The 13,380-nt window shown below is 36.9% G+C and overlaps 1 protein-coding gene, 1 long non-coding RNA gene and 1 pseudogene across 3 annotated transcripts; 2 read left to right on the top strand and 1 right to left on the bottom strand.

Annotated features, from left to right (window-relative positions):
* The first annotated feature begins 14 nt into the window (after nt 1-14).
* LOC104106753 (vesicle transport protein GOT1-like) lies at nt 15-10,431 on the top strand. 2 transcript variants are annotated; one of them, XM_009615369.4, is made up of 7 exons: nt 15-207; nt 403-481; nt 1,497-1,588; nt 1,707-1,787; nt 1,937-2,034; nt 2,122-2,203; nt 10,036-10,431. In XM_009615369.4, exons 2-7 carry the CDS (start codon nt 451-453, stop codon nt 10,072-10,074), a joined length of 423 nt encoding a protein of 140 aa, XP_009613664.1. In that variant the 5' UTR covers nt 15-207; nt 403-450; the 3' UTR covers nt 10,075-10,431. The 2 variants fall into 2 exon arrangements, with proteins under 2 accessions (XP_009613664.1, XP_009613665.1); XM_009615370.4 differs by having other exon boundaries at nt 36-207; nt 389-481.
* LOC104106752 (uncharacterized) lies at nt 2,325-2,525 on the top strand. The gene is made up of 2 exons (XR_688629.2): nt 2,325-2,409; nt 2,447-2,525. It is a non-coding gene; the product is annotated as an uncharacterized lncRNA (long non-coding RNA).
* A 949-nt stretch (nt 10,432-11,380) lies between the features above and the next one.
* LOC138903572 (uncharacterized) lies at nt 11,381-12,043 on the bottom strand (annotated as a pseudogene).
* Between the last annotated feature and the right edge of the window lie 1,337 nt (nt 12,044-13,380).

Raw genomic sequence — 13,380 nt, 5'->3', positions numbered from 1 at the left:
GCATAAAAACACATTTTTCGAAAAACGGGTTATAGCTTACTGATTTGGGATAATCAGATTCAGAATTTTCAGTTGATACATGTCATCACGCTTACAGCATTCTCTTGCTTCGTATCGAAGACGACTCCCAAATCAAAACTCGCTTCGCATCCTTCGATTCTGAGATCATCCGCTGCAAATTATACCTTTCATCTCTCCATTTCACAGGTTTTCTCTCTAGATTCAATTGCCGTTCGTTTCTTCATAGTGTTGAACGTGTTCGAGTTTCGGATCTTTATTGAAGTGTTCGTTTTGAAATCCTAACGGACTGTTTTGACATGGAATTTTGGAGTTTATGTTTTTTCGCTTGGATTCGTAATAATTGATTAATTAACTATATTTTTGATAGATTCGGTGTTGCAGACTTGCAGGTGTGAAAATTTGATTTGGATTTGTCTGGATTAGGTCAAGATGGTTTCGTTCGAAATGAATGATCGGAAAAGTAAGTCAATCAATTGTGGCTTGTGAATCAAATTGTCTTTGTTCTCATTTCATGAGCTTTGAGGATTAGTATTACTGACCTATATCGAAATGTGGAATGCAAGAACCTGTGTTTATGAGTTTTGATTTTTTTTTTTTTTTTTTGTAATTTATAATGGTATCTCCTCGTGGAACTATGACCAATTTGATGTCGTGGTCTAGCCTCCATTTGAAATGGTAACGGAGATCTGAAATTTAAATTTGATGATTTCAACTTTTAAAGTTCTTTGCACTCAACTTATTTTTGAAATTATGGGTTCACAACATCATAGTTGTTAAAGTTTAATGGCTTTTTCACACATATATATTCATGTTCTGTGTCGAAAATACTGGGTTGTGTTGAACCTGTAGCTAATAAGCTGGTGTAGATTATGATATGTTGTATCCAGTTTAGTTTTGTATAATACAGGAAATCATGATCATATTTGTCTTAGCTCGAGGGAGCGTAAAGATTTAAACTGTATAGTTTGGTGTAGTTGTTACATTTTATTTTTCCTGGCACTGGCTTCCTACGCTTTTAGGTGGAAATTTTTCCTTAATTAGAATGAATAATTCTGGCAGAGTTCCTATTTAGGTTAGTGCAACGTTAGCAATTTTCACGTATCTTTTAGCAAACACTCCCTCCGTATTTGACTGAAGTCGAAGTTTAAGATATTTTTTGAACTTGTATGATTTATTATTAGAAATGAAAGAAAAGATTAAACATCACATCAAAACTTAAAAATTGATTTGTTAAATAATTTTTGAATCTAGGAACTTGTGAGAGTTGCATAAATGAATATTATTTGTAGAATAGTGTTACACTTGTGGACATCCCAATAAGAAAAAAAGTGTTATACATTGGGATAGAGGGTGTATGATGTTTCTGCTACTTGGTGCATATCTAGAGATAGAAAGATGGTAACATAAAGATGGAAGCATATTGTTTTTCTATTAAATTGTTATATCTACTAAACTTGGGATGCTTGTTGAAACAGAGATTGGGCTAGGATTGACGGGATTCGGGGTGTTTTTCTCCTTCTTGGGGATCATTTTGTTCTTCGATAAGGGACTAATTGCCATGGGAAATGTAAGTACAATTATGCTGCCACAATCACTCTATCTTAAATTTTCCTTTTAGTTCATCAACTTTTCTTTGCTTTCTACTTATGCCTCCCAGTTGACGCACTGTTATTTTACTGAATCAGATCCTCTTCTTCTCAGGGGTGGCACTAACAATTGGTCTCAAGTCATCGTTGCAATTTTTTATGAAACGGAGCAACTATAAGGTTTACTTTCTTTTATGTGTTTTTTCCTTTCTGCTTCTCACCCCCTCCTTCCTCTTATTCTCTCTCGAAATAGATATTTTGGTGATATATCTTTTGTGTTTCTATTACTTAATCTTTTTTGTTCTTTATATCGGTTCCTTGTTCCATAGGGAACAGCTTCATTTGGTGCTGGCTTTTTCTTTGTTGTCATTGGTTGGCCTATATTGGGAATGATTCTTGAAGCTTATGGATTCATTGTACTCTTCAGGTATATTGAATTCGTGTTTCTTTGAATGTTGTAATTTCTTTTATTATTCCTTTGGTTGCTGAATTGCTGATGAGTTGTTGTGTGCAGTGGTTTCTGGCCAACACTGTCAGTATTCCTGCAAAAGATACCTATTCTAGGTTGGATCTTCCAGCAGCCCTTTGTCAGATCGGTATGTTTGCTAATCATATATATCTAATTGCATTACTATCTCTTTCTCTATTTGGGGTGTGTGTCAAGGAATTTGTTAACTAGTTTCCGCTCAATAAGCAGTTTTGTCTAAAGTCTAAGGTGGCGCTTGGACTAGCAAACTTTTATCCCTTTTTTTCTTTGGTTTGGTTTCGTTTTGCTTTTATTTTTGTCTTCGTTTTTATGATTGTTTGAATGGGGCTTTGGGGGTAATTGTTCTTAATAGCTTTGAATGGGGCTTTGGGGGTAATTGTTCTTAATAGCTTTATGTTGTGAGTTGTTGGGCAAGGCACCTGCTACACCAATTTTTTGTTTTTGGTGTTGATTACTGCTGTAGTAGATCATCATTGAATTACACACTGAAAATTCAGCAACTACTCCTAACCCTACTAACTTTTGTTATATCATGATATTCTATGTAATAAATGAAAGAAATTAGACGAATAATACAGTAAATTTTCTGCCCTTTCCACCCAATATTTAGCAAATTACTTCAATATTTATTGTCCACCACTCTTAAAATTGACTTGCTCACACCCAATATCTTCATTGCACTAGCATTTCTCAATCTTGCAGTCTATAGTTGTCACCATCCAAATCCACCATCCGGTCGTGACGATGCCTAACTCACTTGCTCGGCAAGCCAAGCATAACAATACCGATTCAAGATAATGAATACGAAACAATACAAGTCTAAAAGCTAAATATCATAAATAAAGACTGTGCCGATACAATAAATCCCCCAGAACTAGTAATACAGAGTCATGAGCTCTACAATAGGAGTACGAGCCTGATAATATAAAAGTACTGTCTGAACACAATAACAGTAATAGTAATGGAAAGAGACCAAGATTTGCGATCGGGATGCAGATCTACCTCGTCTCTTAGCGACTCCACACTGATCCAACACAACTCTAAGCTAGGTCCCACACCTAGATCTGCACAATTAAGCGCAGAGTGTAGTATAAGTACAACTGACTACATATATTCCGTAAGTATCATGATTGACCTCTGAGAAATAGTCCAAAGAATCACCAATGATACTCATGAGATAAAATATGCACAAGACATGAATACATGCGAATACGCAATAACAATATCAGAATCTATGTATAACTGTAGGTCAAGCTCATGGTGCACATACAGAAGAGATACACAGACATCAAACATGATAATAATTCAGCATATAGAGGAGATATGCGAAAAAGGCAAGTCAAATTGCATAGAGAAAGACATATAGAGAAGATATGCATTGTATACTATTTCATCAACAGAAACGACATATGCATAAAAGGCATGTATACAAGTACAAAGCTAGCATATGGAGGAGATATGCAGTAAAATCATGTATACATCCAAGGAATTCTGCATATAAAGAAGATATACAAAACCCAAACACTATCAGTTTCCACAACCACGTGTACGTCATCAAGGAGAAACATAAGAGGACGACCCTAGGTGGATTGATCCTTATCCACATGCTGCACGGACAACTCACGTGCCATAACAACCGCACTGACACCTCACGTGCCAAAATTAACAACCCGCACGAACAACTCATGTGTTGTCTAACCAGTCCAGAACACATAAAGCATATACAAGAATACATGTATACAGTCAATGAACATCAAATCAAGTGCTCCTGGACTGATAAAATAACATGCTAAAGTGTATGCATGTGCGAAGTGTACAATTACGACTCAGATTAGGCGGATACGCCTCAAAAGTAGTAGTTATCATGTCTGAATAGGAGGTTAGCCTACACATAATCTCTAACATGACTTACGAAGTCACGTAATCTTCAACATGTAAAGTATGAGAGTAAGAATCACAAATATTCAAAACAAGGTATAACATAGCTTAAAAACTACCCCGAACATGAATAAAACCCGGTGCACACATATGAGCTCAACCCCTCGCATGTACATCACCCTTAGCACGTAGCCAACATCAATAATTCAGGCAACTAGTGCCTCAACCAAGTTTAGGCAAGATACATACCTCAAACAAGCCAAATCAATACTCCAAAACACCTTTTTATACGAATCGACCTCCACACGACTCGAATCTAGCAAAAAACAACTCAATAACATCATAAAGCCAAAGGAAACAACCTCAAACAATAAAGCTTCGATCTTTGTACAAATGCACAAAGTCAACCCGGGCCCGCATGTCAGAACCCGACAAAACTCACAAATCCTGAATACCCATTCTAATACAAGTCCAAATATACAAGTTTCATCCAAAATCGACTCCAAATCGGGGTTCAAATCTCAATTATTCGCTTTCTAAAAGTTTTGTCCCCCCCCTCCCCCCCCCCCCCCCAAATTTCACTTTAATATCCAAGCTTATAGGTGTAGAAATCTATGAAAAATCATGATATAAAATCAAATCCAAGTAAAAATTGCTTACCTCTAAAATAGAAGTGAATTTGCTCTCCAAATCTCCACCTCTCGAAGTCTAGGGTTCAAAATATGAGAGAATGGGCAAAATCCCGAAATTATATGTTATACACTTCGCGATCGCGGGACCACCTTCCCGATCGTAAAGGCCAAATTCATGCCTAGTTACTTTCTTTCTTCGCGAACGCGACACACCTATCGCGAACGCGGAGCACTGGCCTGCTTAGCCTACGCGAACGCAAGCCTAGTTCCGCGAACGCGAAGGCACTTCCACTGCCAGACGCTACACCAACGCGAACGCGGCCCTTGCACGCGAACGCGATGCCTATGATCCCATCTCTTCGCGAACGTGACACCTCCAACACGAACGCGAAGAGTAAAAGTCCCCCAGCCAGCTCCCTTTCTCTGCGATCGCGATACAAGCTCCGCAATCACGAAGCATTGCTACGCATCAGGAAACTAGCAATCCAAAACCAAGAAGAAATTATTCGAAACCACCCGGAAACACACCCGAGCCTCCCCGGACCCTGTCCAATCATTCCAACAAGTCCCGATACCTTATCCAAACTTGTCCGAATGCTCCAAACACTACGACTAACATCAAAACCAAGAATCAACGGCCAAAACACATGTTAAGTTCCTCTTAAGTTCATTAACTTCAAACTTCGAACCAAGCGTTTGATTCAAGCCTAACCAGTCCAGATTAAATCCAAAATTTTGCACACAAGTCCCAAATGACAAAATGAACCTATTCCAACTTTCGGAACAACAATCCGAGCCCGGTATCATCAAAGTCAACTCCCGGTCAAACTTAGGAATTCTCTAAACTTCCAAATTGCCAACTTTCAGCAAATTGAGCCAAACCAACCTAGGAATCTCCAAATTCAAATTTGAACATACGCCAAAGTCCGAAATCACCATACGAACCTATTGGAACCGTCAAAATACGAATCCGAGGTCGTTAACACAAAAGTCACACCTTGGTCAACTCTTACAACTTAAGCTTCCAAAATGAGACTAAGTGTCCCAATTCACTCCAAAACCTTCCCGAAACCAATCCCGACCATCCCCGCAAATCGCCAAACATCAAATACATATATGGGCAAATATCAAATAGGGGAACGAGACTAAAATACACAAAATGACCGGTCGGGTCGTTGCAGTATTCCCCACCATTTTTATAGAGATAGATAAGTTCATAACTGTAATTACTCCTTGTTTGATCATTTGGTCAATAACAATGTGTAGAAGGAATATTTTCCAAAAAGACAATTTATTTTTCTTATGTCCTTGAAAGTACATGTATGTGAGAGTTGGTGATTCTAATTTCATGCTCCGAATCACTTCTAGTACATGAAAATTATGCCTTTGCAAGCTTCCACCTCCATCTTTTCCTGCATCATCTGATCATCTTTGTAACATAGAAGTGATTTATTTTCCTTTCTTTTATCAAATTTGCTGCTATGGTAAAAACATTCTGCACCGTTTATCGTTTTTGTTTTCCTTTTCAATCTTCCATTTTAAAAGAAGGAACCACCTTTCTGGTAGACCACCATTAAGTTGCCAATGGTCATGATCTTGTCATCCAACTCGAGTGGCTAATGGTTATGTTATACATGAGAGATTTCTATTTAAGTTTAAATCTTGTGTGATATTGGATCTTAATCCCACATGAATTGATTCCATAGGAATATGTTTGTTAGTGTGCCAAATGTTTGTGTATTACATTGGCGTAATTACGATCTATGAACTTGGCCACAACAGTTGATCAAACAATTAATCAACTGTGCCTCAATCTAAAGCTAGTTGGGAAGTTACATAAATCTTCTATATCCATTCCGATTTATTGGGGTATATTTCATTCCAACACTAGATAAATTGTCTTTAAGAAAAGTGATATGGTTTTCTAAGACTAGAGGCTCTCTATATCTCACACTATTGCTATGCTAACATATGAGTCTAGCCAGATTAAATACTCCTAACAAGCACCATACTCCTAACAAGCACCAGGCCTAATGAAAATGTAACAACAGTCAACAGAACCTCACTTAATTGCAATTAGTTGTTATGGTGTATATTGATCTTTTGCTTTGTGTTTCTTCTTAATTAGTCCACATTTATTACGAAATATTGCAGGTCATTTGCACATCTTTACTCTGTATGATTTTAGAGTTACTTTGTTTGTCTTTTAGCATGTGCAATCTGTGTCACACCTAGAGGAGTTTATGGTAGGTGGATGTCTACATAGTCAAACCGTAGCAATTTTCTCTTATTGTGTCATACTATTTGATTGTTCTCTCATTGTGTCATTTATGTGTGCTACTTGATCTCTTTGTTAAACGTAACAATTTCTAATTTTGTTTAATCATGTTCACCGGACACCTTTCTTAACAGTCTCATTTTTATGGCACTCATTTGTAGATATCTAGGACCAGCATTCACGCCCATATAACATTGTTGTTCTCATGTCCATTCCATAGACTTCCTTTTTTGACTTTTTTCAAGCATCTTCTTATCAAATAATATTCCTGTGACACTCTTCTATTTCGACCATCTTAATTTTGTTCTATTGTTACATCTTTATCTATCCATGTCATTTCCTTGGAATACTGAAATCTATACCTAAATTTTCTGCATTTAAACACCATCCACTTCACACTTATTATTTTGAGTGATAAACTTGCAATACATATATTCTATGTACTTTTACTTATCTTATAACCTGGTTGGCCAAGCTTCTCCAAGGCCAAAAGCACTTTTTTTCTTTAAAAAGGTATTTATTTTCAAAGTTGAGATGTTTGGCCAAGCTTTTAAGAAGAAAAAAAGTACTTTTGAGTAGAAGCAAATGCGGTTTTGAGAAGCAGAAAAAAGTAGTTTCTTCCCAAAAACACTTTTTTGAAAAGCGCTTTTGAGAAAAATACACTTAGAAGCACTTTTTAAAGCTTGGCCAAACACTAATTGTTGCTCAAAAGTGCTTTTCAAATTGATTAGCCAAACACAAACTGTTTTTCACCAAAAATATTTTTTTAAAAAAAAAAACACTTTTTAAAATAAGTTGATTTTAGAAGCTTGGCCAAACACGCTATTAGTACCCTTACTCTTTAGCGTGCTTATTCATATTTCTAACTTTCGGTTGACCTCCTTGCTAATTTCATGAATTAACATATTATCATTTGCAAATTTCCTGGATCACGGAACATCATCCTGTATACTATTGGTTAGCTTATCCAATGGTTTACGGGAACTCCTCTGTAACTCTTTTTACTGCTCTTGAACTTGTGATCACTCCCTTGTACATATCTTTCATTGGAAAATATAAGAAGTGGATATAAGCCCAATCTTTAGGTAGGGTAAGACTTTGAGGAAGTCCAACCCACAGGACCAAGGGAGCCGCAAAGTACATACCTGAGGGGGCAGACTCCGAGATGTCGTAGGCCATGATGTCCCAATCTTTAGGTAGGGTAAGATAGGACAGGGGCCTGTACCCGAAATATAAGAAGTGTATACATGGGTTGATATGGTGTCAAAGGGTTAAAATATTAGATCAACCTGATAATCTATCTATTATGTATTATTCACTTGTAAACATTTTACCCATGGTTTCACATTAAGCTATTATCACTTAGCTAACTAGATCTTTTATTTGCCAAGGCTAATTGATTTCAATATTACAACAACTTAAAAAAGCAAAAGCCCCATGAAATTGAAAAATTCATCACCTTTATAAATATAATGAACTTTTTTGATAGACAAATTTTGCAAAGCTCACATAGGTGGAGTTTGAGATTAATATTGCCGACCCAACTTGTTTGTATTGAGCGCAATGGATATAGAGGATTCATATAACTGATCCAACTATTTTGAGATGGAGATGTAGTTGGATGGATTAAAATAAGATTTAGGCAAAATTTGAACTAACTTTATGCTGTTCTCACTCCTAGTGGTTAACCTTTTTCTTTAGAAATTAGTTTGGATAGGATTGGAAAAAAAATGAGACAAATCAAGGATTTTATTAGAGAGGTGAAAAGAGGACCAAGTCTTGCAGTTCTTTCCCGATGATATTGAAGTTATTTCAAGGAAAGAGGAAAAAAGGGACTTGATGGCCTCATTTTTCTGTAATTCTTGGTTGCTGGTCAGTGGCCATTAACTATGAGTGACGAAAACCTTACTGTCGGATATTCTGCACAGTACTCATTGTAGTAACCTAGATATGTGAAGTCCTTCGTTAGGAGCTGATGTAGCCACCTCCCCCTCACCCTATTGCACTTCTCCTTCCTGAACCCTAGTTCCCCTCTCTCTATTGCCATTTCCCCTCCCCTGTATCGTGTTCCCCTGAATCTCAAAAGTAGTGTTTGCCGTAATCCCTTGCTCCTATATCCAACCTGTACGCGTCCTTATCTTTGCAATAAGGGGTTGGGGACGAAGGGTGTGCTGTGACAGGCAGAACTGGGTTACACAGAGCAGAGTAAGCCACGTAGGCGGAGAATTGCACGTGGCGGGGGAAAAGATAGCTATATGAGGGGAGAAAAAGACAAAAATGCTATGAGGTGGTGCTACACTGCAGAATTTGGTTCGTTGGATAAAGGTGGCAGTGGAGAGGAAGGAGAGAACACAGAAGTGAAAACACTGAGGAGTCGGCACGTGGCTTGTTGGGCTCCTGGGAGATCAGGTGGTGGTGTGGTGGATTAATGTTTAAGAGAAACCACATTTCTTTCTCCTAGTTGGTACTAAAATTTGTTCTGCACCCAAACCGTTTCTTGCACATGTTTTACAAGCTTGTCATTGGACTGCCCATGCTACCAACTTGAGATGTTATTTTCCACAATTGAGATAGACTGAATGTTAGACCAGACCAAATATTAAGCAACAGGGTCTAAAATTGTTTCACTCAACTTATTCAGGCAGTGTCCTATGAATCAATATAAATAGGCAATTGATATGACCTGACTTAGTGAGATCCGGTAAAGATCCATATTGGGCGACTTCTTCTTGGTTTTGTCTTAAGACTTGATTCCTTCTCTAACCCTATTTAGAGATGAGCACAGAAGCCGTTTTACGAGTTAGGAGTAACTATTTACACATCTACTTGTAAAGTTTGCCAAGGCTCTCCCTGATTTCTTTGTTTTTCCCGGAAATAGAAAATAGGGGCGTTCCCCTCTTCATTGATCACTATCATCTTATCTGAGACCTTTCTATTTTAATAAAATAAATTATACATTTATGTCTAGTTATTAGATACTGATATGAAGTTGGGTGAAGGTGTGAGATGCTATATAAGGTCATAGACTGCTATGGGGTTATCAACCTTGTTAAGTAACTTCTGATTTTCTAATCCTTGTGCATCTGTTGACAATTGCATACTGCAATTCTTGTTCAGTTTCTTTTACCTGAGATTGTTTATTCTTCTCTGCAGTTCTTTGACCGCTATCGCGGGAAACGTGTCCCTGTGTAATCTCAGTTCAATGGTGCAAAATTAAGCGACATTGAGTAACCCCACTTGTACGTCTGTAAAAACTGTGTTCTCAAGATTTACGTCTAGTCGTCTAGAAGGGTGTTGGCAGTATAGTTTGTTTGAAGTTTATGATATGAGCCTTGTTGTGTTCTCCTGGTGAATTTTTTTGTATTTTTTAACTATATCTTAGTTTCTAGAGCAACATAAATTTTTTCTGGTTGAGTTCTATCATTCCGATTTTTTCTTCTCAATTTATTGATTTACTACTACTATTAGAAGTTGCATTATGCAATCCAGATTTATGGAATGTTCCGTGTTTCTCATTTTACTAATGACCAATGAACGATCCTTTCCCTCTCTCCTTTCCCCTTCTCTCTTTTTAACCTTTTTCCATGTAACTACTACCTGTTCTGTTTTGGTTAATTTTTTTGAACTTGTTTTTCTTGTGTGGCACCAGTAGGTTGGTCAAATAGATGTTTGTTAGTCGGTCATAGTGTTACCAATTAATCTATTTATCTAACTAGCAATTTCGTTATAATTCGATAAAGGAAAAGAACATATGGTATACACCCACGTACGTCGATTGAGTATTTTTTTTCCGAGCATTAACACATACTCCCTCCGTTTCAATTCATGTGTATAACTTTTCTTTTTAATCTCTTTAAAAAAGAATACTTCTTTCTGTATTTAGTAATTGTTTAAATCCAACTTTTCATGTGGCATATTTAAAACTACAAGATTCAAGGGCATTTTGGTACATTATACATATCCTTACTTTAAGACTATAAGATTTAAAAGTCTTTCTTATTTTTTTAAATTATGTGTCCAATCAAACTAAGACACATGCTTAACTAATATGTCCCAGTTTAACATGCTTCGACAAGTTATATATCTCGAACAAAATCTTTTAGATGAGTTGATTGAAGTTAGACCAGTTAATTGGATGAGATGCATATTCATAGGGTGATTTCACACTTCTAGCTGTTGTCAATTTTTTTAAAACAAAATATAGAAGAAACGCACTGAAATGTGACTCATACGAGTTGCCCCTCCAACTTTGAGATCTGAAACGTCGTCCGTTTTCTCAATGTCTATTAATAACACTACTAAGCCTGAGTTAGAGTGAAGTATAACAACTAACATACCCAATAATATCCCACACTGTTGGGGTCTGGGGAGGGTAGTGTGTATGCAGACCTTATCCCTACCTTGTGAGGATAGAGAGGCTGTTTTCAATAGATCCTCGGCTCAGGAAAACATAAGCACCACATTAATGAAAATATACACAAGAAGGAACAGTACCAAAAAGCCATATAAAAGCAGAATAAAAACAACAAGACAGTAAGGTGATCAACAATGAAAGAAAACAACGGTTAGTCATAAAAACCTACTACCAACAGAAAGCGAGACTGCGTGCCAATACTACTGTTATGAACACTCTAGACTACCTACTCTACTACCATAATCCTCGACCTCCATATCTTTCTATCAAGGGTCATGTCCTCGGTCAGCTGAAGTTGTGCCATGTCTTTCTTAATCACCTCTCCCCACCTCTTCTTTGGCCAATCTCTACCTCTCCGTAGGCCCTCTAATGTCAACCTCTCACACCTCCTCACCGGTGCGTCTGTGCTCTTTCTCCTCACATGACCAAACCACCTAAGCTGCGCTTCCCGCATCTTGTCCTCAATAGGGGACCACACCCAACTTGTCGCGAATAACCTCATTTCTGATCCTATCTAATCTAGTGTGCCTGCACATCCATCTCTAACATCCTCATCTCTGCTACCTTCATCTTCTGGAGATGAGCGATCTTGACTGGCCAACACTCAGCCCCATACAATACCGTTGGTCTGACCACCACGAACTTACCCTTAAGTTTCGGTGGCACCTTCTTGTCACACAAAACACCGGAAGCGAGTCTCCATTTCATCCATCCAGCCCCAATACAATGTGTGACATCTCCATCAATCTCCCCATCCCGCCCCAATTGTTAATTGAAGTATAACAATTAAAACTATATTAGCTTGTAACTGGGAACTAATAAAATTTCCGTATCATAACAAAAATTGAAGTGATACTGTTGATCAAAGACTGAATAAAATAAACGTTTAAATTACAAATTAATTTAATAACAGTAGTGCGTGTACCTGCTTGTGTATATCTAGACTATTTTATTCGGTGCATATTACCTCTCACCAACACGAAAAATTGTCTACCAAAGGGTTTAGGTAGATAAATCACCTACTCGAACTAGTAGGGTTTAAAGTTTTCAATTCTAAACTCTTGAAAACAGTAGAAAACTTCGAATTTTAGCACACACAAGTAACACCTACTAGATTTATCAACGAAGAAGAGAAGAAGAGAGGATGGGGAATAAGTGTGATGAATAAGCACTTTTTGCACTTCGTTACGTTCTGCCAAAGTTATTACTAAAAAAGTCAAATCAGGCTGGACCGTGTTAAGTACAATAAAATGTTTTTTTTTTCCTTTTTACCAATTACTATTCTGAATGGCCAGTGCCAAATTCCCATTACCTAGAGCTAAGTGTTACAGTGTGACTTTCACGGCCTCAATTCTTTCAAAGGAAAATGCAAATAAAAATAAAAAATAAAAAAATATAGTAAAATAAAAGAAAGCTCCATAAAATGGCAAGTGTCACCTACTGTAACCCATTATGCCACATATGAAATAGAGCCAAAAAAATGACAAAAAAGAATAGAAGAAATAAAAGAAAAAGAAAATGAGACATAATGATCATACAATTCAATTTCTGATTAATTCCACCCATGAACAATATATTTGAGGAAGTTATCATATAGTAGGATCAGTCATTGAGAGTTTTAGCCATTAAACATACTGCAATTTCAACAACTCCTTTCTACCAACCCCGAGTACTGAAACTTGAGTAAAACATGCCAAGGCTCTGCTCCTTTTGTTTTGCTAATAATATAAACTTCATAATGTCAGCAACTTCTAGCAAAATATAAATATCAAAAACTTTAACTCGAGGCCTATAATCACATAGGCAAAGAATATAAGTCTTATAAATTGGCAGTAATGTTTTTACGATAGTATAATTTAACATATTATAGCAATTTATTGACTTTTAAAAAAAAAAATCAAATTCAACTTACCGTTGATGCATATATTTATATGTAATTATCTTATAATTGGTGATTTTGTAAATAGTTTTTACACTGTCAGTGCATTGAAATTAAACTCAAAAGGCAAATTACTTTGGCACCAGTACAAGGCCAAGTATTTGCAATTGAATAATCAATGCAACTTGAGCATTATCATGAAAAG

Source organism: Nicotiana tomentosiformis, chromosome 1 (genome assembly GCF_000390325.3).
Source record: "Nicotiana tomentosiformis chromosome 1, ASM39032v3, whole genome shotgun sequence".
NCBI lineage: Eukaryota > Viridiplantae > Streptophyta > Magnoliopsida > Solanales > Solanaceae > Nicotiana > Nicotiana tomentosiformis.
The sequence above is the reverse complement of the archived record's forward strand: the minus strand, read 5'-3'. Positions and strand labels throughout refer to the sequence as shown.

Excerpts from the sequence above, each read along its gene's own strand:
- LOC104106753 (XM_009615369.4), top strand. The coding sequence starts at position 451 with ATGGTTTCGTTCGAAATGAATGATCGGAAAA. Across the intron at positions 1,589-1,706 it reads GACTAATTGCCATGGGAAAT|ATCCTCTTCTTCTCAGGGGT; the intron begins GTAAGTACAATT and ends TTACTGAATCAG. Across the intron at positions 2,035-2,121 it reads GGATTCATTGTACTCTTCAG|TGGTTTCTGGCCAACACTGT; the intron begins GTATATTGAATT and ends TGTTGTGTGCAG.